The sequence below is a fragment of the Polyodon spathula genome, chromosome 16 (genome assembly GCF_017654505.1).
Source record: "Polyodon spathula isolate WHYD16114869_AA chromosome 16, ASM1765450v1, whole genome shotgun sequence".
NCBI lineage: Eukaryota > Metazoa > Chordata > Actinopteri > Acipenseriformes > Polyodontidae > Polyodon > Polyodon spathula.
In genome coordinates, this window is record NC_054549.1 from 14,998,232 (window position 1) to 15,025,954 (window position 27,723).

General features: G+C 41.5%; 2 protein-coding genes across 4 annotated transcripts in view; one reads left to right on the top strand and one right to left on the bottom strand.

Moving 5' to 3' along the window:
- On the top strand, positions 1-17,327 carry LOC121328524 (protein-arginine deiminase type-2-like). Its single transcript, XM_041273222.1, has 16 exons — positions 1-193; positions 5,199-5,367; positions 6,090-6,159; positions 6,988-7,049; positions 7,962-8,079; positions 8,742-8,867; positions 9,220-9,398; positions 9,621-9,724; positions 9,946-10,057; positions 10,212-10,319; positions 10,722-10,873; positions 11,176-11,323; positions 11,453-11,546; positions 11,660-11,736; positions 13,648-13,776; positions 14,082-17,327. The coding sequence occupies exons 1-16, from the start codon at positions 102-104 to the stop codon at positions 14,313-14,315; spliced, it is 1,974 nt and encodes a 657-aa protein (XP_041129156.1). The 5' UTR covers positions 1-101; the 3' UTR covers positions 14,316-17,327.
- Positions 17,156-27,723, bottom strand: part of LOC121328525 (protein RCC2 homolog) — a 13,269-nt gene continuing 2,701 nt past the window's right edge. The window contains exons 1-13 of one of the 3 annotated variants that reach the window (XM_041273226.1): positions 25,095-25,279; positions 22,707-22,915; positions 22,278-22,371; positions 21,966-22,109; positions 21,149-21,280; positions 20,927-21,015; positions 20,713-20,827; positions 19,538-19,704; positions 19,126-19,306; positions 18,696-18,801; positions 18,507-18,579; positions 18,141-18,218; positions 17,156-17,757 (exon numbers count right to left, since the gene is read on the bottom strand). In XM_041273226.1, the coding sequence (XP_041129160.1) occupies positions 17,653-17,757; positions 18,141-18,218; positions 18,507-18,579; positions 18,696-18,801; positions 19,126-19,306; positions 19,538-19,704; positions 20,713-20,827; positions 20,927-21,015; positions 21,149-21,280; positions 21,966-22,109; positions 22,278-22,371; positions 22,707-22,910 (1,488 nt within the window). In that variant the 5' untranslated portion in view covers positions 22,911-22,915; positions 25,095-25,279 and the 3' untranslated portion in view covers positions 17,156-17,652. Of the gene's footprint in view, positions 17,758-18,140; positions 18,219-18,506; positions 18,580-18,695; positions 18,802-19,125; positions 19,307-19,537; positions 19,705-20,712; positions 20,828-20,926; positions 21,016-21,148; positions 21,281-21,965; positions 22,110-22,277; positions 22,372-22,706; positions 22,916-24,753; positions 25,280-27,723 lie in introns of those variants that run through there. The other 2 variants (XM_041273223.1, XM_041273225.1) reach the window with 2 other exon arrangements.

Genomic DNA, 27,723 nt, shown 5'->3' on the forward strand with positions numbered 1-27,723 from the left:
GAAACACACACCTGGTGAGACAGACAGTGCAACGTTACAGTATATAGACAAAGGCGCTGGCTGAAATTAAACTGTTACATTAATACAAAATAACCTGCAACATGTTTCAGCAACGGACGGTGCGTTTGGAATGTGGAAAGGCGACTCATGTTCTTTATGTGTTGGGGACTCAGCTGAATGTGAAGTTGTACAGGTATGGTCGATGCATGATATGACACTGGCAGTAACTTTTCTTTTTATTGAATACAGTACAGCGGAGCATTTTAATGTAGTTTCTGTATATTTTTTGCATAATGTATAACATGACTTAGAATTGTTTCGTGTCTGATTACTAAACTTATGTTATGAATGACTCTAATATATTTACTCACATGCATAGGAAGCCTTGTGTAATGCTAGATGGTTCAGTGACTGTACGAGCCTTTCCTGCTATGCAACGGGAGTCTAATTTCCACCCATATGGTTCACAGTACTATAGCACAATGCAATCAATAGTTGTTGTTCTTGTTTAATGAAAAACAACATTCGGTGCATCTGTTTTGAGAGATGTGGGTGGCAAAGCGAAGCGTATAAGAAAAGCAGTTTATTGTAATTTCAGTAAATAACATGATAGAACACTCCTTAGGTAAACCGTGATTTGATTGTAAAAATCAAGTCATACCCTGCAGCTAAACATTGTGTCATGTGTATAGCTTCTCTTTGATGACTTGTAAAGAGATGATTGTCGTGCTTGCGGTTCCTAATTGCTGTCTACTCGATCGCTGACAGTTTCGTGGTAGTGGTGGTAGGGCTCTTCGTATCACGTGACACAATTCCCGAAATAAACTAGAAAACGTACGTGATAGTGTTACGTTAGTGCCTGAGAAGATTATACAAAAAACAAACACAAAAATAGAAATGTACTTTTAAACTGATAGCCATAGAGAGAAAGAGAGTTTTCTGCTCGCAGTTTTTAGAGTGGCGAGACAGAGTGAATATTCCCACTGGGAGCATCCAGAGTGAAAAGGCATCATAAACAGGAACACGAATGAGGAACTATATACCGTCTGCCGAGTCCGGCAGTTAGAGCTAAGATAATGGCTTGAGCAAGGGCATCTGAAGTTGAAATTGCAGTTTAGCGCTGATTTGATGTGTTTGCAATACCCGTACAGTTACCTTTTGATTTCTGCTTGAACTTCAAACACGAATGAGATGCAGGATCTCTCTTGCACTCCTGCCCTTATGCTACCCGTGACGTATTATGTTTAATATAAATCAGTTAATAACGAGGTGGCAAGAAGAAAAGTAGACCACTCATTTAAAGCTGCTGTGTTCGACAATCCTGTTAGCGATTGCACTGAAATCTAATTCCTTGGTGCCTGTGTTAACTACATACCTAGTGTACCCTCTTTGCTTCATCAGAAAGCATTTCCCAGGCCATCGCTGCCATCTTTGTGTCTGTGTGTTGTTTACAGTGACACGCACTAATCTAATTGACTCCTTAATGAACTAATTCTCTCATTACAATCCACAGGATGCCCATGCAAGAGGTTTAATTTTATCTAACTCTGGATCTGTGTAATAAAATTCCAGTAGTTTTACTGTGGACTTTCAGAATGTATTGCCAATAAGCCCCAGGAAATGTAAATCTTGTTAGGATATGCCTCAGTGGTTCTATTCCGGTTCCTGAAGCTCTTTTGTTGCTGTGTTAGTTGGTCTTGGTTTCTTAAAGAAGTATATCCCCACCCTGTCTCTAAACATTTTAAAGTGAGCGCTAGTCTTTTGATGTTTTACTGTACTCTGCAATTAACGCTGGCGACAAATGAGAGGGCTTTGCTGAGCCACACAATAGCTACTCATTAAAGCCTATCTCTTCCTACCACTGTTAGTGAGGAAAACAAAATGACCTCATAAAACAGCACTACATTCATCAGGTACAGAGTACACCTGACACCTCTTTCTATTGTGAAATTCCCCACAGGCATTGTTTGCATTGTCAGTATTTTCCAGGCAATGTCTCTGTGTGTACATAAAACTTGGCTGTGTATTATTATTTTAATTTTTTAGTTTCAAGAAACAAATTCAGAAGGCACTGTTGATCAATGTGGCACTCACCAGTGCAGAATACTGGAGACAAATCCAAGTTCGCATGGCTTTCAGTTATTCAGAAAAAATACTGGGTCAGCTGTCTGGCTTGGTGTAGTTTTTCATTTTCATCAAGCAGAAAATGAACATTGTTAACGAGTAAGTAAAAAAGAATCTAACAAGTGCTCTGCTTTTTCTGTTCCGTACCACATCATGGATCGTTATTGCTGTGTTACCCGTTTGACAATGTGGGCAATAATCCTGACACTGTCAGTGCACTAGAGCGGACATTTTGAAAAGAGCTTTGAAACAGACTTTATAAGTGTAAAAACTTGTCAGGATGTTAACACTACAAATAAATGACAGGTACGTTATTTACACAGTTAATAACCTCTTGTTTAAGAAGAGTCTTTATATTTTGAGTTGCACCCATGAGGCGCACATGCAAAGAGGTAGTCTGGCATGTTCCATCTTGAATCTCTTTCAATGTTTTACAGCAGCTGTTCCAAACTTATTGTAGCTGGATCCTCTTTGAGGTGACATGGGTTTGCTGCCCTTATACACATCTCTCACAAGCTCATTTATACAGTATAAAGTAGAAATGCATAAAAAGTCATAATAGTGACTCAGCACCCAACACATGTTCTATATGTACTGTACCTAATGGTTAAAAGGTAACTCAAGTGTACTGCCTTATTGAAGTCATCTGACTGACAACTAGGCAATACAAATAAGACAAAGCAAATAACTTGCACAAAAATCTGATGCAAACAGTTGAGGAACAGGCTCGGCATGTTCAGCATTCAGTATATACTAAATAAAGAAACTTGCTGTTGCACCTGCTAGTTAAATAAGGAGGTTTCATCTTGGTGTGTGTACAGCATACAAGCAGAAAATCTGTGGAAATAACAGTACACTGCAAAACAGTTCAAATGTTAGCTTTATATGTAGTTTCCATTTGCAAAAAAATGAATGATTACCTAGATACAGTATATAGAAGGCATTTAGCTTTTCATTCTTTTGTTCTGCCTTATATTTAAGCCATTTTCTGGAGCCTTTTTAAATCCCTTTTAATGCTTTATATGAGGGAAATATGGCATCCCCATCTAAGGTCATCATGCCTTTGCATCTTCCATATGTCCCCATATAAAGACTAGAAGAGAGTTTTTTTGTGTCCGTCCCCATATGAGCTCCCCATCCATATAGTTGCACTTTGGAGTTTGCATACCAACCATATGGTGCATTAAACTATATCAAAATATTTATTACTTTTCAAATAGATTTAAATGGAACTGTGTTTGTGTCTCACATGGGTCTTCCCTCCTTGCCTCCCTGGCTTGTCTCTGATCACTGCCTGGCATGGGGTGCCTTACTGTTCTCCATTGTCCACACACCAGTCATGCAATGTGAATCAAATACTGTCCTGTAACTTCTGAACAGTTCAGTTGTGTTGGATTTGGAATTGAGTTACGGATTGCACAGCAAACCCTTTGTGTTTCATTATAAGAAAACAATACAAAGCCGTAGAGCTCTAGGAAACACCATATTGTATATAAGAGCCCCCAAATTCATTTTGTAGTCTTCTGTATTAAGAGTTGCAAGTACTAGACTGATGTATAACAATTATTAAACAGTACGGCAAATCTTAATGTGACTGCATCATGTCAATATCGGGAGTATTGTATATTGTAATGTGATCTGATGCATTCTGTGGGCTGAATTAAACAGTACCAGCACTAGAAAACATCAAATCATACTGTGATCTTTCTTACCCACAGAAAGCTTTCTTGTCATCGTGACTGGTGCTAAGTCTGCAAAATGTTATCTTAAGGAAGCTATTATTAGGCTGGGGGTTGTGTGGTGGTTGGCTGTCTTGCAGTCGTGTCTGTTGAGTGGAGTCTGTGAGCAGAGTGTACATGTCGTCTTAAAGAATTTTTAAATTTTGAATTCAGATAAAACAGAGGTTATGCTAGTGGGCTCACAGAACCAACTAAAAGGAAATGTGGGATTACATGAGCTTGACCCTTGCAGTTTCTCATCAAAACTTAATCTAGAAATTAAGAGTTTGGGGGTTGTCTTTGATCCTGATCTCTCATTTGAGACTCATATTAGGGAAGATACTAAAGTATCTTTTAACCATTTGAGAAATATAGCCAAACTTAGACCGATATACTTATATGTCTGATGCCGAGAGACTAATGCATGTCTGTTTCATCTAGAATTGATTATTGTAGTGCACTTTATTCTGGTGTCCCAAAACATGTGGTACCCCGCTTGCAGCTTGTTCAGAACACCACCGCTAGAATTCTGACTAAAACCAGGAAAAGTGAACATATCACTTATGTTTTGGCCTGATTACACTGGCTCTCTGTGCAGTATAGAATTGATTTTAAGATTTTGCTGTTAACTTACAAGGCCCTGAATGGATTAGCACCTAGTTATGTGCAGGAGTTTCTGACCCTGTATCTTCCAAACTGCACTCTGAGATCACAGGATGATGGTTATTCCTAGGGTCAACAAAAGCAACATGGGATGAGGGAGGGGTTTTTCTTGTAAAGCTCCTATATTATGGAATGCTCTGCCTTCATTTGTCAGGGAAGCTGGGACTGTTACAGTTTTCAAGTGAAGACCAAAAACACACTTTTATAAAATGGCTTTCTTATCTTAATGGGTTTTAATGTAACTTTAAATATGCTGCTTTTGTATTGTGTATAATGTTATTTAAGTAGTCTGATAAAAGGAAAAAATGCAGTGCTCTGAGACTGAACCTGATAAACATATACAGCCAAGACTGCTTTCCTACCCACGGGCTCTCAACACAGTAGACACTGAGGCAAAAACAGAACAAAGGATTGAAACCAAGCAATACACTGCAAAGCAACACCAACGACTTTTTTGACAAAGACTGTATTGTTTTCCATAACCATAACTCAGCAGTGTTGAATTTCTTGGTACTGTCATTGCCAGCTGCATACTATCTGAGTAGCAACTGCAATGGAAAAATACAGGGAACAAAGACTGGGACCTTTCCCCAGCTTCAGTACGGCCCTCATTAATTACATTGTCAGGGGGGGCCGTTATTAGTTCCTACAAAGCAGCGCTAATTATTTCTCCATTCTTTTTTTCTTTTTCAGATGCGCACCACCTGGTAGCCAATTCTTCCAAGTCAAGTGCACCAATGCTGTACAATACCAGATTTCACCCAAGGTCCCCAGCACTTCCAATAACATGTTGCCATTGGAGAAGTCATTGTCTCTGTCCATTGCAATCATGACTCCTAGTAAGGATGCCAGTGACAACAAGGTAAAGATTAGCCAGGCTGGTTAGCAAACCCTAATGATCTTTTATTATTAGTAAAGTTTTATGGCCACATTTTAACCGTTAATGACACATAGTGTGTGTCATTTTAAAAGCATGGACCAGGTTTACAACACAAAGGTTTTTTAATTGCATTATAATAGCTTTCTCCCAGAAATGCTATTTACCTTTCAATACGCCCTGAGGGTGGTGCATTTACTATAATTTATTTTCCAAAACTCCCATGTGTAATTAGGTTTTGTATTCTAGGCACGCATTGTAAACTTGACTGGTAAAGCAGTAATAGCTAAAACAGCATGACTGCCAAGCTGAATAGGCTAGGGCTGTCTGCAAGCACACAAGCAGCTATCTCCCTCTGTGCTTGCAAAGACTCAAGTTAGACCGCGTCGTGGTAAGATTTTACAAAATCTAAATGTCACAGTTAATTACGCTGCTGAATTAAAAAAAGAAGGAAGTGCTTGTCTTGTTTTTATAAATAAAATGACAATTTAGTCCATGAACCTGTTTTTAGCTTGTTGTTAGTCTGGAATAGTTTCATGAATGTAAAACTTTCATTATCAAAAGTATATGATCCAACAATTTCCAGACTGTAATCATGATTTTGCTTTAATGCCTTTTTCAATTATTAAACTGTGTTGAATTGGCTACTGAGACATGATGTAATTGTGTCTGTCGAGCATGTGCAAGTGTTCATTCTTCTCTTGCAGGTTACTGTTTCGTATTTTGGAGACAACCTGGAAGAGGTAGGGAAAGCCATCCTTCATCTCACTGCAGTGGGTAAGTTGGGACACAGGAGTGATCTGAAGTAGTGTGACAGCCTACTATGGATCAGGCTTTGCTGTTCAGTGGAAGGCAGCTTTCTCCCTGTCCAAAATGCTTTACAGAAAAGTCATTAACTTGCTTGATCAGAGGGGTAGTCAGTTTGCAAAGTAGTACCACTGTTTAGGTTCATCCATTGTACCTGTTTGGATGCAATAAGTAATATGGATAGCCAGAATGGTAAGCAGGCAAGAGCGGAATCACACAACAGTACATATTAGCCTTATTTAACACCCTGTCTCTTTAAAAACGACACTCAAAGAAGAGGTATGAACAAAGCAAATAATTTGCCTTCTGGCAAACATAAGCAAAAGTAGCCAAAAACTGCAAAGTTAATTAACCCAAATTCCTTCTGCTTTTTGTAAACTTGTACCAACTAATTTCAGTTTTGAAAAGGGCCTACAATATGCTTTAAACAAGGTGAGGGAGGCAAAGGATTGGCCCCTAAGAGTAGGAGATGCAATATAGTGCATACACGCAGAACATCTTTTTATTGAAATGTTTAACCAGGTAAGATGAACAAACTACTTTTCAGGGCTTTGATATTCAGTATAGTACTTGTATTAAAAACATACCCTGTTAGGATTTGATAAACAGAAATAGGGGGATCATTGGAGTGGCTGTAATCAGATGTGTTTTTTTTTTTTTTTAACCCAACATGCCAATTTAAAGGCCAGGCACTGCATTGGCTTTCCTATACAGGCTTGGCATTTTCAGTCCCAAGCCCATGCCAATTAAATATGTATGTAAATAAATTAAAATGACTTTTTTTTTTTCCTCGCACAGAACTCTCCCTAGATGTTGATGCCGACCGTGATGGTGTGGTTGAAAAGAACAACCCACACAAGGTAGGTGTTTCTTTCTTTTTTGACAACAGGGGTCTCTAATAAAATGGATCAGGAGCACGATAAACCCGGCAGCAAAGTATGACTCTGATGTGTGCGTTTGGGTCCTTTTTATTAGAAGCACGTATTGAAAACCATGCAACTTCACCATTTCATGATTTTCAGCGTGTAAAACATTTGAAGCAGTTGTTGTTTAAGGGTTATTGTTAGAAACAAAGTCATTTTTGCTATGGTACAGATTAATATCAGTACCCTGCACATATCACCAGTCCCAGAATGCTCCAATTAGACCGACTTATAATCACATAATCAGTGGTGTGCGAAATCAGAAGCTACTGGAACACCACTAAAATAGAGATTTTCTTAAACAAGAATTCTTATACAATTCTCATTTTATTTGTGTACTGAAGTCCTAGTAACACATGTACAGTAATTTCTACAAGTTTCCACAAGGTATCTTTTCCCAGCTTTGTTTGTGTTGGTGTCCACAGTCGTAGTTGCTACACTGTTGCTGTCGTCGTCTTAAGCGTTTTTGACCTTCTTAAAGAAATAGTTAGTATTAGAAGTTCCTAGTGCTCTCCTCTTTGCTTCAACAGGACTATTGTCTGAATCAGACAGTTGTGCGGGAGATGTGAGTCATGTGACCTAGCTTGCCTATTATGCGAGTTATGGCTTGACTATGGCAGCAGTGGTGTAGAAAATAGTAGTGGAACTGTTTCTAATTCTTCATATTAAACCCATTGCGGAACGGTCCTTTAGAAATGTAATTGTTGGAGTGGTAATGATTCATTGTGTAAAGCCACCTGTCAGCACAGAACACTTTTATATGAGCGCTTCACACTTTTATTAAGCAGGATTGACTGCTGTGTTCTATTCTTATAGCAGACAGGGTGTGGTGTGTCTGTTTGTTTTCAGGGGTCGTGGAAGTGGGGTCCCAATGGGCATGGGGCTATTGTCCTCGTCAACTGTGACATGGAGTCTCTGGTGAGCACTAAGCGAGACTGTGACGATGACTCTGTCAGCAGGCTGTCAGGTATGGTACCACGGTGATTGAACGAGATATTACAGAATGTGTTCCTCATTCATTCCAGGGTGAATCAGTTTGCATACACAGTACTAACAACTCTCTTATCAGTCTCCCTCTAGTGAATAATAATAATAATAATAATAATAATAATAATAATAATAATAATAATAATAATAATAATAATACATTTGATATATAAGCTCTTTTCAAGAATCTCAAAGTGCTGTACAAGGATACACACACAAACACATGACAATGCATAAAAACCACACAGAACATCAACCAAGCAACCACAAAAAATTATACATTTAAAAGCCATAATAAAAAAATAAGTATTTAAACAAGTTTTAAAAATATCCACTGTCAGTGTCTCTGATCATTTTGGGCAAAGAATGTCACAGTCGTGGTGCTGCACAACAAAAGGCTGTATCACCCATAGTGCGTAGTCTGGTTTTAGGTAAGATGATAAGTCCTGCATCAGTAGATCTTGAATTGCATGTCGGAGAATACAACAGTTATGAAATCAATTAAGCATCCATTCAAAAGTTCTTCTTATGCTTTGAATTATGAATGGATCTAGAGGTGGAGCTCCCAAGTTTGCTTTTAGTTCCAGCCCTGGTCTGGCACACATTGTTTCACTCTGCGTTTCTCTCTCTGTGTTGAGACAGATCTGAAGGACATGTCCCGCATGGTGCTGCGGACTAACGGCCCAGGCCACCTGCCCCCGGGGTATAAACTGCTGCTGCACATCTCCTTGAGCGATGCAGACAAGATTGGTGTCTTTCAGGCAGGCAGTAAGTCATCATCTTTCTGAGAGAGGAGGCTGGAATTTCATACAGGATTGGTTTGTTATTGGTACAGTATTTAGGAATTTATCACCTGTTCTGATCATTTATTAAACACACAGGTACTGAGTAAGAGCCAGGGAATATCCAATGTGGTGTGTTTGTTGGGGCCTGCATTTTTGAGGGGTAGATTTATGCACAGTGACAGGGGAAGCTATGAGCACAGGTGTTTTGTAGTTCATTGGTTTATATTTCAAATCGACACATGGTGCCCCCAAGCAGCCAACAGCAGTTAACATATCTTGTTCTTTCTTTCTTTCTTGCAGTCCTTACTCACTGTTACACACACTTGTCTTCACAGAGAGTATGTTTAACAAAAGCTACCCAGTGGTGTTGGGCCGCAAGACCCTGTCTTATGTGGTGAAGTACGAGGGGGGCACAGCAGAGACAGAGTTCTTCGTGGAGGGACGCAGGTTTCTGGACGAGAACTTTGAGGGGCTGGTGACCATCTATCTCAGCCTGCTGGAGCCTTCAACCAAGGTCAGCATCTAATTTATTACAAGAGCAGATTGGGGGAGGCTGAAGCCTCTGGGATGTGTGCTTCTGGTTGTAAATACCATAATGAAGAAGGCCTGAATTCCTTAAGTTTCTTTTCAGTCATGTAACATGGAACATACAACATATAACAAAAGACACACACACAAAGGGAACCCAATACATTCTGTACTTCAGAAAGCAAATAAAACCAGCTTGTTTCCGTAGGGGTTCCCTGAGACGCCCATCTTTACGGATAAGGTGGTTTTCCGCATGGCTCCCTGGATTATGACTCCCAACACCTTGAGACCAGTGCAGGTGTTTGTGTGCAGGTGAGAAAACCATCCATGCCATGTACTTGGATTCTTAGCTATGGGTGTTGATTGTTGCGTACTGTTTCCAGGTTTTTACTGTGCTTTGCATCAAGAACAGTTATTGGCTACTAGCTAGCATAGCACAGCGACCAGTTTAGGTCAGTTTAGTTCTTTCTACAGGAATCCCAGATTAACCAATCAAAACTCCTACAAACAGCTCTGCCCTTTTTGTGTTGCAGCACCCCGGATAACTACAGCTTCTTGAAGGGCATGACGGACCTAGTAAAACAAAGTGGCTGCAAGCTGAAGGTTTGCCATGAGTACATGAATCGTGGGGACCGCTGGATGCAGGTAGTCTTCAATATCCTGTATTTCTATTCTGTCAAGTAGGCGAGAGTTTTGGCTAGTGCGTTCATTAGTGTACGAATAGACAGTGCATACGTGATAACATCAATAGCACTATGATTAAACGGGCTCTGCTGGTACCCCTCCCTCCCTCCTGCAGGATGAGCTGGAGTTTGGTTATGTTGAATCTCCTCACCAGCGCTTTCCTGTGGTGCTGGACTCCCCTCGTGACGGTGACCTGAAAGACTTCCCCTACAAAGAGCTGCTGGTAAGCATCATGCGTGGGAATGTGATTTTGAAGTCTTTCAAATCTTAAAAGGAGTTGACAATGTTAACCCAAGACAAGACTTTTAAGCGCAGCAGAGAAACCAGAGTAGGTTGCTTCTTCTTCTTCTTCTTCTTCTTCTTCTTCTTCCTACAGAGTCCTAGTGGTATGTTGCTCATGCTGAATCACTGGGGTTCTTTTAAGGTCTGACTTGACAAAGTTTTGAAATTGCCCAGCCACTAGGAATAGGGGTGTAAGAAATTTGATCAAAGCAATGGGATCCAATTTCTTTAATCTTGAAAAGGAGCCTTTAAGTCAAGCAGACAAATAAATGTCTTAATTGGTGTTAAGTATGTGCAAGATATTTATATTGCTGACCATAACTTGCTTGCTTGTGTGTTGCAGGGTCCGGATTTTGGCTACGTGACTCGAGTGGCTTTCAATGAAACTGTGACCAGTCTGGACTCTTTTGGGAACCTGGAGGTGAGTCCCCCAGTCACTGTGAACGGGAAGGAGTACCCGCTGGGCAGGATCATCATTGGCTGTGCCTTCCCCACGTGAGTATAGAGGCCCCACTTTCATCACGTATTCGCTTTTCAACACGTTTTGTAGGTGGTCATATGGTTGTACTTAGAAATTCAGTAAATCTCCACTCTCCTGAAGTAAGTATGGCACCACACTACTTCTGTCTAAGGGCAGTTTTGAGTAAATTTACTCATTTTTGAAGTTAAGATGAAACATGCACTATCAGATGTTTAATTCTCATAATCTGGCAGCATGTATATCAATTTTTTTTGTTTAAACAAATTTAGTTTGGAGTAGAATATCCTGATTCTCCCTCTCTCCCCCTCTCTCTCAGCACGGTTAAAGGTAGGAATATGACGAAAGTTGTCCAGGATTTCCTGTGGGCTCAGAAAGTTCAGGCTCCCATTGCAGTCTTCTCTGATTGGCTCTTCGTTGGTCATGTGGACGAGTTCATGACCTTCGTTCCTGCTCCTAACAGAAAGGTAATGTATGTGTCTTTAATATTGGGGGGCAGAGACATTAAAACCAGGCTTGTAAAAATAGTTGATTAGCTGTTGCAACTTATCCAGTTTGTGCCTTATTGGATGTATTAACCCTTTGTGCTTGTCCAGGGTTTCCGGCTGGTCCTGGCCAGTCCAGATGCGGGGTACATGTTTTTCCGAGGGCTGCAGAAGAAAGGTCACGGCAAAGCTAAAATGTTTGAGGGTACGTTCTGTAAACAGCCAAATTGAAATGCATCTAGCAGGCTGGGGTGTTAACATTGTGAGCAGTATACTAAGATGGGCACATTCTCTGATCATTTTTATTGCTTGCACCAGGGTTGAAAGATGAAGAGGTTACAGTGGACCAGATTCTGTCAAGCAAACAGTTTCAGCAGGAGAACGCCTTTGTTCAGGTAAGCATTCTGAGTCCTTCCTAATTCACTGTAGTGTTGAACTCTTTGTAACCAGAGGAGCAGGCGAGTTGTAGTTATTTATGTAAAGGTTCTGCAGCATTAGGTCCATATCATTTTCAGATCTGGGTGGTTAGATCATGTAACAAGTTGTGATCAAATGTGATTCAAAACTACCTTTTTTTCACTTCTGTATCGAAGCTGCTTTTAATTCATGCCACAGTATTTTATATAGCGTTATCGGCTAGAGTGTGCAGAAGATCTTAGTTTTATTATAAATATTTCCCTACATTTCACATTTAACCATTTCTAAGCCAGGAAAAGTTTTAAATATTGTTCAGTGACCCTTTTATATTAGCCTATTCAGAAGACAAGCGGCAGGATTTAAAAATGCTGAATGAATGATACTGTAATGCAAAGCAGGGTAGCGACCTGATCTCCCCACTGAAGCTTACGGAGTGAGTGAATACCCCAATGCGGTTTAACAAATGCCAGCAATCAATACAATATATATTTAAACTACTGAGATTGTATTTACTACAAATAAATATGTGTTTTACTTAGTAAAACTAAGCACTTTCACTTTTCGTGGCATCACATTCTTAATGCACTGCACAGTGTCTTGAACCTTGCTCAGACTTCAGCTTTAATGACTTTAAGGCAATATATAAATGAGTGTCATCATCAGCTGAATTAGCTGTGGTAAAACCCTCTAAAATTATGTCATTAACATTTAACATGCAAGCATTCACTGAAGCAAGTAGCATTGAAAGATCTTGTTGATAAACCAAAAAGATTTCACTGTACAGCACTTGAAAAGTATACAGAAAACGAGAAACATCCTGAGATGACATGGGGGGTGCAAATGAACCTGGGGATGGTAAAGCTGTAAGGCTAGAGATGAAAAGAGTCAGTGGTTCTGTGGAACTGAATTGAAGAGGAAAGGGTTGTTCTTGTAAGGAAGGCAGACTATCTGCAGAGCAACAGACATTCCTAGACGTGTTAAGCTAAGATAGGAGGTTTGTAGAAGAAGACAAGTTGCAGTTTTTCTGAGAAATGTTTTGGGTTGGGGCATCCCATTCCACCCTGCTGGTGTAAGCAAGTGTCTATAGTTAAGTGGAACACTGCCAAAGGCGATAATTAAGCGAGTAGCAATAACACGTTGCTTGAATAAGTGTATGGCTACTGACAGGGAGACACTTAATAACTGCATGGACAAATCATTCTGAATTATTAGAGCTTTCAAGGCTCTGATCTCGGGTAGAAAGCAAAGCGGTTCTTGGTGCCCAATGAAACGGCAGCAGCAGTATGAAACGACACGGTTCCCCATGAACGCAGCAGCTGCATTCCGGCAGTCTTCTTCAGTCTCCAGCACTCTATCGTATCTTTAATCCATGCAGCCTTTGTTTGAGCAACGGCACTTTGCTTTAACGTTAAGCTCTTCTGTGCAGTTTTCCTGGAATAGTTTTAATAGACCGGGCACGCAAGGGCTCCAGCTCCCTGTTGAGGATTGCAGTAATGGTGCTCCTCTGCATTCTCTCTGCAATGTGTACAGCTCCCAGCAGCACGAGTACGAGTCGAGGGCTGGGCTAAACATGACATTTCTTAATATTTATCAGCTACTTCATATCACACACTGGTTCTGTGTTAAAGAGCACTGTGCATGCTATCTATTAGTAAACGTAGTAAGGTGTTTGAACATCACTTACATTAGCAAGTTTCTTCACATTTAGTTAAACTGTTCTCAAGATGTTTTGTAAAAACATGTGCTTATGACTTGTGCTAAAGAAGGCCCTTAGCAATGGAACAAGTGGTTCTCTTGTAACCTGCAAAACTGTGACTTAGGGACATAAACATATGCCTTCAGTACATCCCTCCTGGCAGAGGATAATAACTGTTTGCCCCGCTCCCCAGAGCTGCATTGACTGGAACCGGGACGTCCTAAAGAAAGAGCTGGGTCTGGAGGAGGAAGACATTATCGACCTCCCCATTCTCTTCAGCCTCATGCCGGACAAGCGGGCAGTTGCCTACTACCCTGACATGGTAAGATCCAGACCGCATCCCTTTCCCCAGATTACCTAAAGCCCCTGCCTATTTAGACAGCATTGACCTCCCTATCCTTATCAAACCCATGACTGATAAACACAGCAACAGCCAGACACAAGGCCCATGCCAACGCACTGGCTTACAGGGCAGAACCTCACTGCAGTGATCAACCAGGTACTCTTGATTTGGCTCCTGCATTGCTAAACTAGAAATGTGCAAACACTTATGGTGATGAAGACAACCACCACTGAGGCACTAGTAGATTGAGTTCTTAACTGTGATGATTGCTCTCCCTTGGTCAGGTAAACATGATCGTGCTGGGGAAGAATCTGGGGATCCCCAAGCCATACGGGCCAAAGATCAACGGGGTGTGTGCTCTGGAGAAGGAGGTGTGCTCCCTGCTAGGAGGCCTGGGTCTCAACTTCTTCTTCATCGATGATTTTGCCTCCTACCACAAGCTGCTGGGGGAGGTGCACTGCGGCTCCAACGTGCAGCGGGAACCGTTCAGCTACAAGTGGTGGAACATGGCCCTGTGAGGGCTGCATGATGGGAGCCACAGGCCTCCTCCAAGGGGAGGTTACCAACTCAGACGGCAGCGCAGCTCCAGCATCCTCTACCTTGTCTTCCCAGTCATGCCTCCTGCATGGAAGGATCGGTCAGCGGTTTTTGATTTTATCCAGATACATTACCCAGGGTGTAGTGAAGAACGGTCTAGATAGACTTTGCTCATAAGGACTGATCCTGAATCAGACTGCACAGCTATGCTATCTGCACACACTGAAATATGTTGACCCAGGGAAGCCAGAACAGGACTATTTTGTAAACTTTATTTTTTAAGGGTTTAAATGTTGCAGTTGTCAGATATTTTTGTGAGGAAGTGGTGGAATTGCATTTTAAAAAAATAATGCTAAAAATAAATACTATTTACTACACCTGGGTAATGAAAAGCAGACACTGGAATCCTTAAAGTTGGAAAACCAGTACAGTTGATTCTTTTTAAAAGTTATTTGATGAATTTGGCCCAAGGAAAGTGGATTGCTGTCAGTAGTTTTGTTTGTAATGTGTAATCTAATCCCCTGTATCTACCAACTAACCACTAATGGGAAAGTTTTTTTTTTTTTTTTTTTAATATATATTTGGAAAATTTTGGTACTCTTTAAGATGGGGGGACAAAGACACGTTACACTCTCAGACCTGCAAGCAAGTGGATGCATCTCCAATCTCTCCTGGACACTATGTGCCTGTATTGAGTATCACTTCAGGCGTTTAGCTAAGGGACTGGTTATACGCTTTGAAAGCCAGGACTTATGTCTAACCTTAGGGGGGAATAAAACATAAAAACAAACATTTCATTTGGGTCAAGGTTTCAGTGTTTTTGTTAAGCAATTAAACTGGCTGATTAAAGATTCTGAGTGTTCCACCTTGTTCTTACTTCCATGTTCTGGGGTAACCAGTTCATTAAAATAAACCACCACTGTCCATGTACTGTGGGTGTTTAGGCAGCAGGCTGGGACACACCTGCTGTTGCATGAGGAGCTAGGTAGGTGTTTTTCCTCATGTCTAACAATGGGTACACTATGTAACTACAAAACAAGAAGTGGTTTAAATTCACAGCTACAACCGCCACACCTAGGCAGATGTAGGATGTGCGGCATTTGGATCAGACTTTTCCTTTTATGGAGCAATAACAAAGGAGTACAAAAATAATCTGACTACCTGCAGCAGATCTGCTTTTCTCCCCTACTGAACAAATACAACCTCGAAACAGTAACTTACAGCCATCAATTTTCCACCTGCCTTGTGTTTCAATAAGCAAGGTTTCACCAAAGGCTCGTCAACCCTTTTCTTTGAATACTTATACAGTACATGTAAAATTTCCAGTGTTTCTAACAATACTCAGCACACAATAAGATATTGTAGTACATAAGCCTTTTATTAAACATTTCCAAGATTTATATATAAAAAAAAACAAGTGAAACAGGACCCATAGAACATGAACAGCTTTAAAAAAAAAAACTAAAACAAAAAACCAAACACAAAAGGTCTCCCCACACAACAGGATTCAATTCATAGAAACAGACAGAATGTGTTTGGCAGGTATGTTTTTTCTTTTCGTCTCCCACAACCAGCAATACATGTAATGCACCTAAAGGAAGAAGAGTTTGTGCAGGAGCTGTAGCACTGACCCGGCAGGTGCCAGTAATGCCTGGGCACTGAAGCTGGAAGAGACTGCATGTTAATACAGTGCAAATACCAGGGCAACAGGAGAAACCAACGTTGCAGCCACTGTAAAAGGTACCAGATTGCTGTAGGCACAGTATTCAACCTGCCACTGACAGAAGAGTTTGGCAAAGTTATGTGAACAGGAATCATAAAACTAGAAGTTGGCAGAGAATAAAACTAAGCCAGCTACACTGGGAGAGTTTAACTCTGCTTGTGCTGATCAGCACTAAAACACAGATCACCGCTTCCTTCCAGTCTCAGTAGAATAGAGGAAGCAGACTGCAAGTTAACCGCTTCTGTCCTCAGAGTTGTGTATTAAACAGCATTCAGGAGCAGTGAAACAAGCAACAAGTCTGGGCTTAGGTTAGACAGAAGTTTGAGTCTATTTTCTAAACCACCAGTTGACAGAGCAAGCGTCGTTGTAGCAACCTTGTATAAGAAATCACATCAAGGATCTCCAGTACAGGTGTCAACATACAACTGAATACTAGATTTGGAGTCTTTAATGACTTTCATATTGAAAACTTGTAGGTTTTTGTCAAACACCACCCAGGTGGAAGTAATAAGTTTGGTAGAAATATGAGTTTAGAAAAGAGGAGTTTAGATTTAGTTAACAGATTGTAATAAAAGTACACCCTAGGTGGCAAAGTAAAAAGTACAACACTGACTCTTGATCTCAAGGACACAGGAAGCATCCAGTATTGAAGCACAGCGATTCCCCTTTCACAAGACTATTCTCTTGGTTTAGGGTCCCGTTAGACCTGAGATTTAAATAGATTTTCTGTATACAAAGTTTACACAGTACAGTCAAGGTCTACGATCTGTGTTCAGAGACTTCTCTGGACTTCAAGACCTAGTCTCATTCCAGAGCGCTGAGGTAATGCAAACTGCTGCAACTTGAGCTTTTGCTTTGTATTATAAACAGTTTTTTTTTTTTTTTTTTTTTTTTTTAAATGGATTTTTGTTCCAACAAAATACTAAAAACTACCTAACAACATTTCTAATTTGTTCATACATTTTCTCTAAGGTTTGCTATATCAGGCTTGGGATCTGTCTCCTCAGACAAACCCCGTGCTGGATCAGGTTCAATGAGATTCCAGCTGCAGGAGTACCAAGGGCTTCATTATAAGACCTGGGATCTCTTTTTCAAGAAGAAAAAAACAAAAAACAAAAAGAAAATCACCTGAAGCTGAAGACACATTGAAATTTAAGACACAAAAGGTGATCGCTGATTCTGATCAGGAGGCAAAGAGGGCTACAACAAAACGTGCCGTGGAAATTCACCTGATTCACCTTTATTAAATACAAAATACCCCCCCCCCCCCAATAAACAATATAAGTGGTGTCAACAGGTGTATTTTCTTTCCAACCCTTATCAGGGCAAGCTGTACAACACATGCCCTCAAGGTCTGCGGTCAAACATGGTTTGTAAAGGCCATCTCTATTTGACAGCTTTTGCTTTTAGCTGCTGAGGTCCAATAGACCCTGCTTGCCCTGACAAGGGTTAAAGGGACGGGATATTCTAAAGGCCCGATTGTTCCCCACTCCCTCCAGTGGCGTGTCGGAAGAGGCTGGGAGCCAGTGCATCTAGGAATGGAATCAGCTGCCTTTCGGAGGTTGAAGGTCAGAGCAGTGGAGCGCAGCGTCCTATCAGAGCATGCGGGGATTGTACTCTGGTAGCTTTTTCAGCCTCTCTTTGTCCTGGTCTGTCTCACTGCGTGCAATCACAAGGCAATGCGAGTAACCCATTGCCACCTGGGACACAAACACAATGCAAGACAGTTAATCACGCTCTCTCTTAACAGCATGTCACCCTTTCAACACACTACAGCAGTGTATTAGTAAAATCAACGAGTTCCATGTACTCCCTTCCCTGCTATTTACGATCTTTTAGCCAAAGTTCACCCTGCTGTTTAATGCCAAGAAACCAGGCGTTGGGTGGGACTCTTCTGTCCAACCGTTTAAAAGATCACCAGATTAACAAAACGAAAAGGAGCCTGACAGTCAACAGCACCAGTGAATTTATCAAAGTTTGAATTATTCCCAGCAGCGGATTTGATCAGCTTTGGTCTTTTGCCGTAAAGGTTAACAGAGGATCCTCCCTGTTGCTCGGTCTCCTCCAGATCAGTTACCCTTACCTGCTCAGCATAAATCCCATCCAGTGTCTTGATCTCCTGGGCTGTGGTGGACGACTTGGGCTTGTTATCCCCATAACCCTGGAAACAGCAAAACCACACAATGTGCATGTTAAAGCGTTGCCCGCGAGTCAAGCACCCACATACAGCCTGTCAGTTTTGTTGGGATTTCTGCTCTGTCGATTGCATATTTTATACACACTGCTTACGCTGTGAGATGCAAGAATACTCGCGTGAAGTTCTGTCAAACGTACTTGTTTAGTTTTAACTTTTGATCGGGTGTTTGCAGTACTCAATTAGTCCATGTACAAACTGTTTTTCATACAAGTATAAAGAATATTTCAGCAAAGGAACACCAGACAATCTTACCAACTCTCCAAAGGTGGGAGAAGGTCCCCAGCTGATTGAGCTGTCATCTGCAGCAATGATTATACTGCTCCTCCTGGAAGAGTAATGCCAAAGCGGTCACAAAGTTATAGCCAAGATTCAGCCAAGGGATGTCTGTACCAACTACCACAGCTTCCATGGAAGCAAAAACAAAATCAACCCTTTACTTACCCGCAGGCCAGGCCCCGGATTTTCCAGCCACACAGGTCTTGCACAACTTTGGGGTACATAGTCGATTCACGGGATGTATTCGTCACACCCCAGAAAAACAGAGACCCTGCAAAACACACCCATCAACGTCAGGCTTTAACCAGGAGTCACCTGGGAAGTGACTAGCATTCAGAAATGGTTCCACCTTCGAATAATTCAAGTCATGTGAAGCAAATACATCCAGGTTTGACTTTTGTGACGGATGTTTAGTTTAGGAAACTAGTGCAAGAGTGTCAGTAAGTTATACATAGTCTGTTTCAATACATTCCTGTCCACTACCTTGTTCCAACCACGTTCTCAGTGACTGATTTGAGGAGTCCTTTCGGACCTGGAAAGGTCTGGATTGGAATGAACATTGAGAGCCATCGCATGGTCCCTCCCCTCCTCTCACCTGTCTCGCTGACTGCAAAGGAGCACTGGTAGCCCCCGTGGACCTGCGTGGCGCCTCGGCCCGGGAAGTCAAACAGCTTGACCAGACGTGGCACCATCTCGTCCTTCTGCTCTGCATGCCCTAGTCGCCCGTACCCTCCGAACCCCCAGGAGAACACTCGCTTCTGAGAGTCCAGGATTAGCTGAAGAGAGACAGATCAGGCACTCAGCAATCGCAGCCACAAACTGGGTGGTTAAACTAGCTAGAGCACTATTCAAAATGTAGATTATGTGCTGTCTATATCTTGTAAAGTTGGGATTTGTCTCCCTCTTGTGGCTAGACTTGGTTAAGACAATTCAGTTATTGGGTTGCTCAGAGATCTGACCTCCAGCCCTAGAGAGTGGAATTTCCTTGCTCTAGGAAGGTTCCTCACCGTGTGATTGGCCCCACAGGACACCTCCCGCACCACCACGTTGGGCACTGGCAAGATCTGGCCATCCTTGGTCTTCTCAACGAAGATAGCCACCCTCCTAGCGATAAGCTCGCAGTCAAACTCTATGCGCTGGGCACGGGCGATGAACTTCCCGTCAGAGTTGTGCCCTGCAGGTTAAAAGGAACAGCAGGTGAGCTCACAATATACATGATCACACACAGGAGGCTCAAACTAAACCCAATTTCACAATGTACACTGTGAAACCTGCTGCTGAAGGGAGTTTAAAAAGAAACGTTTTATTACTAGAGATGCAGAGGCAGTGTGAAAGGTTCAGTGTATAATAAACAGTCATTGTTTGATATAGAAACACTTGGCCTGTGCTACAATTGGCACCTTGCTAAATATTCATCTACTGCCCTAGCGAACACTGCAGTTATTTCCTTCCAGCGAAAACTACCCTCAAATTCTGCCTAAGCCAGCCACTTCAATATGACAGTTATCCTGGCTCGTTTACCCTTAGTGGTCCATTTATTCAGCACTTGTCAGGTGCGTCAGGTCCAATTTATTTTCACATGCCCGGTTTACTTTACATGCACGGTTTAAAAAAAAAAAAAAAAATGTAATGTATATATATATTCCCCCAGAGTAACAGGTTTAAAATGCAATGAATCGCAAAAGTACACTCAGTACTGCATCTCCAGCTAAGCCCCACCCCTAGTTTGCTGTATTTCACACACCTGTTTATAGATGTGCATACTGATAAATCCTCTCCTGTTCACTCGTTTTATCACTAAATTTCTCAATAATGCGATCCAAGTCATTATTTTATTACTATAACATCTCAAAGCTCTGCAAATGTCTGTGATATTCTTTGAGCGCTGGATGCAGAAGCAGCTATCTTTGTTTATGTCCGTGTTATCTCTGTGGTGCACAGGGCTACCAGATACACCCTTTTTTTTGGCTTCATTCAGCTCCTATTGGTCTCACTCAGCCATTGAAAGGTTTTCTCTGCTTTTTCCAGAGAAAAAAATGACTAGTCCTCTGCTTTATGTTTTTTTGATGATGTCGGACAGGGTCCAACATTGGACTGGAAAGGGAAAATTGTAATGTCGGACTTGGACTGACATAGGACCGCAGGGGGTTAATAGACAATAGGTGACTACCCTAATGCTTACCTAGTTGTCCGTACTCAGGACACCCAAAGGAGTACAGGTTCCCTTTGCAATCCACAATCATACTGAACTCTGCTCCACATGCCACTTTCACGATGGGCTGCCCATTGTACTGGATCTGTAGGGAGAAAGGGGCAGCAAGAGGCAGATGGGGAATAGACGATATATGAAGTGGAGAAAAAAAAAAAACAGAAAACACAGATCGAAAAGCACTGACCTGAGCAGGAGTAGGGACCGCGTCCGTCTGGTTGCCGTGCCCAAGCTGACCCAGTTTATTCTCCCCAAATGAAAACACGCAGCCAGCCTCTGAACAAAAGAACAGCTGTGAAAACTCACACTCCTTCACAATGGACAGTAATCTACATCACTCACTCTACTGGAGCAGCACCTTTCAAACACAGCACTACAAAAAAAACAACCACTCAAGAGCGCCCTCTACCTGTGAGAGCCATGGTGTGATTGCGCCCGCAGGCTGCTGCCACGATCACCTCGTCCTCCAGTGCTTCCACCAGTTTGGGCTCTTCCACACGCTTGGTGTCTCCGTGGCCCAGCTGCCCCTTCTCATTTCGGCCTGAGGGAAATGCAAACGTTCGCTCAGCATCTGTACTCATGTTTTCTGTAATTGTGCTTATTAGAAATCATTTTCACCCATTTATCATACTTATGTGTTCTTACTGGACTTTACTCATAAGCAAATAGTTCCTATAAGGTTTAACTGCACTTAGTCGAATCCAGTTGAAGGCCATTACCACACATTATATGAGTTCTAGCACAACACTTCAACCTCTCCAATAAGTATGTTGGATGGTCAGCATCATGAAAAAGGGACCACCATGATCTACAGCCTGTAAAAATATAAGTGTGACATACTCTCAACAACTTCTGCTAAAGAATGTCCTTACCAGATTTCACCACAATTGGAGATGTGGTTTTCTGGGTACATGCAAAATCTCTATATTAGTCCAACAGCTGTACGTACAGGAAATGCACAAAAACTGGTATCTATCGTGAATCTCGTATCCTACTACTACGCTAATGTCTCCTGATGAAGATACAAACCAAAACGTGTGTCTCCTTGACTTGGTCTCTTATAAAACATTATCTTCATTTCTCAGACCACCCCTGTATATTTAAAACAATGTTTCATTTTACAGAATCCCCCCCCCCCCACCCCCCCAACTTCAAAGCACTTCACTGTTGAGAAACACATCAAACCAGAACGGCCAGGTGTTGTGCTGTTGCTACCCGGTACCTACCCCAGCTCCAGAGCTTGCCCTCTGTGGTGATGAGCAGGCTGTGTGCGGAGCACGGCCCAGAAACCACAGTGCTCACCTGCACCTCACTCAGGCAGCCGTAGCGGTGAGGGCCCCACAGGTTCTGACCCAGGTTCCGGTAGGCAGCTGTCAGAAAAACAGAGACAGTCAGCAGCTTTCTCCTTCCAGCAACAAATCTGGTTTTCAAAAATGTATTGGATTACAACTACAAAAATAACAAACACACAACCTAGTCTTTACATAGTCAAAGTAAGTACAGAAAAACCAACTATGTTACTGTAGCCCGGACCCCACCTTGCTGTTTTGGCACTTCTTTACGGCCTATCAGGTCCCAGTTGGTGGCTCCAAAAATTAGAAGCTGACCCTTGGCTTTGGATCGTTCAAGTTTCTGTAAAAAAAAAAAAAAGAAAAAAGGGACCTTGAATTAGGTCATTCAAGCAACTGTACTTTTAAGGAACGTGAAATACAAAACTCACCCAGTAACGGGTGTCCCTTTTCTTTAAATATAAAACATAACTTATCGTTAGATAAAATGCAGTTGTGTATTCCGGTATTTAATTGTATAATTATATCGTTTGGGTATAAATATCCCTGGAAACGTGCAAGATCTTAAAACGCGAAGGACGGTCACTTGAGGTCGAAAACAGGTTAGTTTTCACTTAACCTCCTATTTGTTCACGAGTACGGAACGCTGCTGCGAAACGCCAGCGAGGAATGTCTTACGATCTTTTCCTTGACGTCGTCGGGGACCGTGACGGGCTGGAGGCCGGATTTGCTGGACGGTTTGCCGGGTTTCTTGGCGTTTTCCTGCTCGAAATCGTCAAACTCGTCCTCGCTGCTGAACTCCTTTTCCTTCTTCCTGCCACCCCCTCTCTTCCTCTTCATCCCTCCATTCCCAGAGACCTCGCTCACCTTCTTCCGTGGCATCGTGTCTACAGAGCAGAAAGCAGGGGTGATATTGTCAGGCATGGCCAGTAAAGGCACTGGGGTGTGTGGAACTGATCTAAACAAGGGTAGATCGCAACACCACTGCCCGGAAGATTGTTAAATTAACCTTTCTTGGGCACCATGAAAGCCAACATCTCCTTAGTTTTGATTTCTTTCTACTTTGTGCTGCTGCTGCTGCTTTGGAAAAAACAGTTCTTAACTGAATTAAAGCAATCCACTAAGGAACATGGACACCTAATGAGACCTACAGATTACAAACAAGGTTGCTGAATTCTGGTAGGTAATAAATGAAAACAGAACACCACCATCATCAGACTGCATGTGCACTACTGCAGTACAGACTCCCATTGCAGTTACACCCTGGTCTTCAGCTTGCAGGACTAATCTCTGGTGTGACTAATTAAGCTCAAAGCAATGCTTTAAAATGGCTCAATTTGGCTACAGGATTCCTACTAGCAGATGTAAAGGGAGATTTGTCTGAATAGGTCTTGAGACAAGTTTTCCACCATAATGAACTGCACACAGGGACTGTTAACCATGCTTCTAACATCAGCCACATGCAGAGTTCAAATGCAATAAAGCTGCCAGCTTTATACAACTAACCCTGTTTTTCACTTATCTGAATTTCTCTTATCAAAAACTAAATATATTTCTTGGAAGAACAGCCCTGTTTTGCATGAGTTAAAGTTCTGGGAAGTGAAAGATACCAGCCCATGAACTGTACTGCGAATAACGAACTCAAACTGTCTTAGACAAGATAGGCACTATTAAGTCGGGCAAGATGGTACTTCACCCTAACAAAGCATTAGCCCCGAGGGTTACTGCAGCAGAATGGGGGCGGCATTACCGTCTGCTATGCAAACAGACATGGAGTCCATTTTAAACGCACTTGCAAACAGTGTGGTTTATCAGGATTACGCGTGCCAGTAATCTAAAAGCACACACTCCTTCTAACATTAGCATCTCATCAACAGAGTCGATGGTTTGTCTATGACGTACTAATGGGGTTCCACTATCATTCTTTCTCCTAATTCCCGTACTGTAATATTTACAGTATGAAAACAGTGTACGAAAAGCGATTTGTTTAAATGTTAGCATCCTAGATCACACATCCCTCAGGGATATTCCGGTTGATTTGTAGGATGGAGAACAAAAAGCCGGCGATGGCACAAAGAAAACTGAATACTTCTCGAAACCTTTTTAGTTTAATTGAAATGCTGCAGGTTTTTAAATTACAAAAGTCGCATATATATATATATATATATATATATATATATATATATATATATATATATATATACACACACACACACACACATACATATATATATACACATACACACACACCGATGACCGCATATCATAAACATTACTTAGATATATAAAACCCGTTATTACAGCAGTTAACATGCAGCACTTTACATACTAACAAACGGTTTTATTTAAAAAAAAAAAAAAAAAAGAAAAAAAGTTATTCCTCCCCTAATGCAAGTATATCGCAGTTCAACCCCCTAGCAAAATGCACGAAAACTGTATACGTTTTTGGACAGGCCTATAGAGTGTAAAGCAATGCAAGTCAGGTTAATGCATGTTGTGTCAGTCCAGACTCAGGGCCGTTTCCTTTGTCTAGTTCTGCCAAGCTGGTTCACTAATGCATCAAAACCCGACATTTCCAAAACGCATTTCACACATATAATAATATAGCTATAATTTATTGGTTAACAATATAAAATGGTCTCAAAACGTTTGTCTATAATAATAATAATCTTTTTTTTAATAATTAACCGGTAAATAAATTAAGGTACCCAATCCCATGCCATACCTTAAGGTTTCAAGAATATAATAAAGTAAAACTTACTCCCTCCGAAAAGTTGAAGAAATAAACTTTGGTGTTCGGTAGCGCGGTTGTTTTATTCGGTTTAAATGAGCGCTACTTCTTCCTGGTTCTCTGTCCTAGCCGCCTGTCTTCCTCCTTTATTTTGAGCGATTTTGAACAAAAGAATCTGCAGTCTGTCTGATCAAACCACGTGGGTAAAGCCTTCATTTACTCCTAGAATAAAGTCAGTTTCGCTATCGGTTAAATAACATGTACTGATAGAAAACATATATGAGCAAAAATAATCAAACCGATCCTCTTAATAACGACCACACCGTGTCCACTACCTTTTCTTGTCCAGCAAACTGCAAGCAAAGATATCTGATTACGTCTAAAAAGATCAATACATAGCAAAAGCGCGCCCCCTTTCTGTCTCAGTCTGTCTTTTTGTTAAAAATGTAAATATGCGGCGAGAACAAACGCACAAAACAGAAACACATGGGGGACCCGCGGGAAAATAAAGGCTTGAGAGACGAAAAAGAGTGGAAAACAACTCAATGAGCGAAAACAGCGCCCCTCTGTTGGAAGGAAGACTAAAGAAAAGTTGGTTAAAGCTGCAGTTCTGTGCTGTGTGAGGCGCGACTAGTGAAGCATAATTGCACCGCAGACAAGGGCTTGGGAGGTTCTCAATTTCAGGGATTTACACGCAACGCCTAAAAGTTCTAAATATGAATCATCGGGTTATGGAACCCACATTTGTTCCAAGCATGGTAAAGCTATCGTATTTTACGCTTTAACATGCTTTCACTGTGGTTCAATGTTTTTATTATGGTAAGCTTTAGTTAGTTAGGTGACACTAAAAAGAAAAACAAATAACCTGTGTACTTTTAAAGAAAGGCTATGACGGGCTGATGGCTACATCTGGAAACCAGTAATCACGTTTTGATTTATGTACTTTAGTCATCAGGAATTGCAACGAGATGCTTTTGAATATTGTGCCTCTTTTGCCTCATCTCACCAGCAGGTGTCGGCATTACACTATGTAGATTAGACGGCAGTATTACACCTACAAATAGACATCGCATATCCGTGGTCCTTCACAACCCTGTTAGTCCCGGCAGGTGGGGCAGATGTCCTCTGTTCTCTTGGTATGCAAAGTATGCATCTTACCACCTTAAAGCTGCAGCCACAATAGATTCATTGTAATGGTCAGAAACATGTGTGAGATGGAGGGGGGGAAGCCAGTCAGGCAGCTTACTTTTAAGGTGGACTGAAGACAGTTGGAATCAAGGGATTGTACCGTAAATTGTACAAATATAATGGGTGTTTGAAAGCAATGCAAAGAATAGACAATCACAGTAAAACCACGGTAAAGCATGTGCATTGTGAAGAGGGCTGGTAAAGAATGCCCTGCTGAAAATCCCAGCAATAGAATTGTAGAAGTTGTGGAAGTGGAAATGAGACAGAGGAAGTTCCAGTAAGACCAGTTCACCCTCAGAAAATTCATTTAGCTCTCCATTTATCACCTGAAGAAAAGACATTTATGGTCTAATATCTTGTATATAGCTATCAAGCTGATATTATGTAGTATGTACGTATGTAGCACCTTTTCTATAAACCAATAGGAATAGCAATAATATAATGTCTCTTGAACCAGTATGACCAGCTGAAAACCAATAGACTACCTGCTCTGACCAGAACAGACCTGGCAATCTCTGGAATTCACAGCAAACTGGGTAATAACCCCGTGCTGTACAGTGTACTGTAAGAAAGGTATATGCTTTTATGAGACAGATAGCACGCTATCCATTCCTTTCCTGTCTTTCTCAGCCAGGTGTGCTGTACAGTTGTTTCTTACTTGCCTGGCATGCTATCCACCAGACAGAAGGTAATATGATGAGTCTCAAAGAGAACACTCTTTATGTACCGGTAAGTTTTTCACTTTGAAATTGATTCATAATGGTGACTATGTAATTTTCAGCCTAGCTTTTTACAGCGTTAACCAATGTCATCCTACGGGGGGATCTGCATGTGAACATTCCCTTTTGACAGTCTTTCTTTGGAGTATTACAATGTAAAAGATAGGATGGGGGTCCAAAATCCACAGGCCAGTGGTGAACAGCCCCCCTGGGCACGTGGATATTGGACCCTGCCGTGTTTTATTGCTTTCATACCTTAAAAATCACACATAGATAGTAAGGTGTAACCTATAGGAAACTATGTTTGTCTACCTGACATGAGTTTTACCTCAAGTCTTCCATTATTTACAAGGCTTATCAATTTGTGTTTTCTTTTCTTTAGGGTTTAGTTTTTTCATTTCTTTTTTGCTTTAGAACAAGAGCCCCTTAACAGAGCGTTATTTTCTTGGCAATATGATTGTTCATACAAAGTGTCACTGAATTAGTTCTGCAGTAAATTGAATCAAAGACACACAGCCTTGCTGCGGTCACGTCGATTACAGTCTAGAACCGATGGCTTCAATTGATTGTTTGTTTATTCATCTCTTGTTTATGGTATAATTGTGTTTGCTTGTGACTGAGAGCAGTCTCATCAGAGCACTCCAGATGACTTTCCACACCAGGCCTGGTTTCTGTTCAAAGGAAAGTCCAAACATTTTTTCCCAACCTCATTTCCTTTCAGATTTGACCCAGATCTTTGAATTTTGTTCTTTGATAGTGGTGGGAGTCATCTGTTAATGTGTCCTAATTATAGCCATCCACTGCCCAGCCGGAGTCTGTCTTAAGGCTCTCAGTCCTGTAGAGTCACTCCGTTCACTCTCTCTCTCTCTCTCTCTCTCTCTCTCTCTCTCTCTCTCTCTCTCTCTCTCTCCTCCCCGCCCCGCACTTTGCATCTGATTGGTGCAAAAGAGACCCAGAGCCTTGCGATTGGCTAAGAGCTTTGGCTTGGCTTATGTTTTGCAAGGGTGGGAGGGACGGAGAGAGAGAGAGAGAGAGAGAGAGAGAGAGAGAGAGAGAG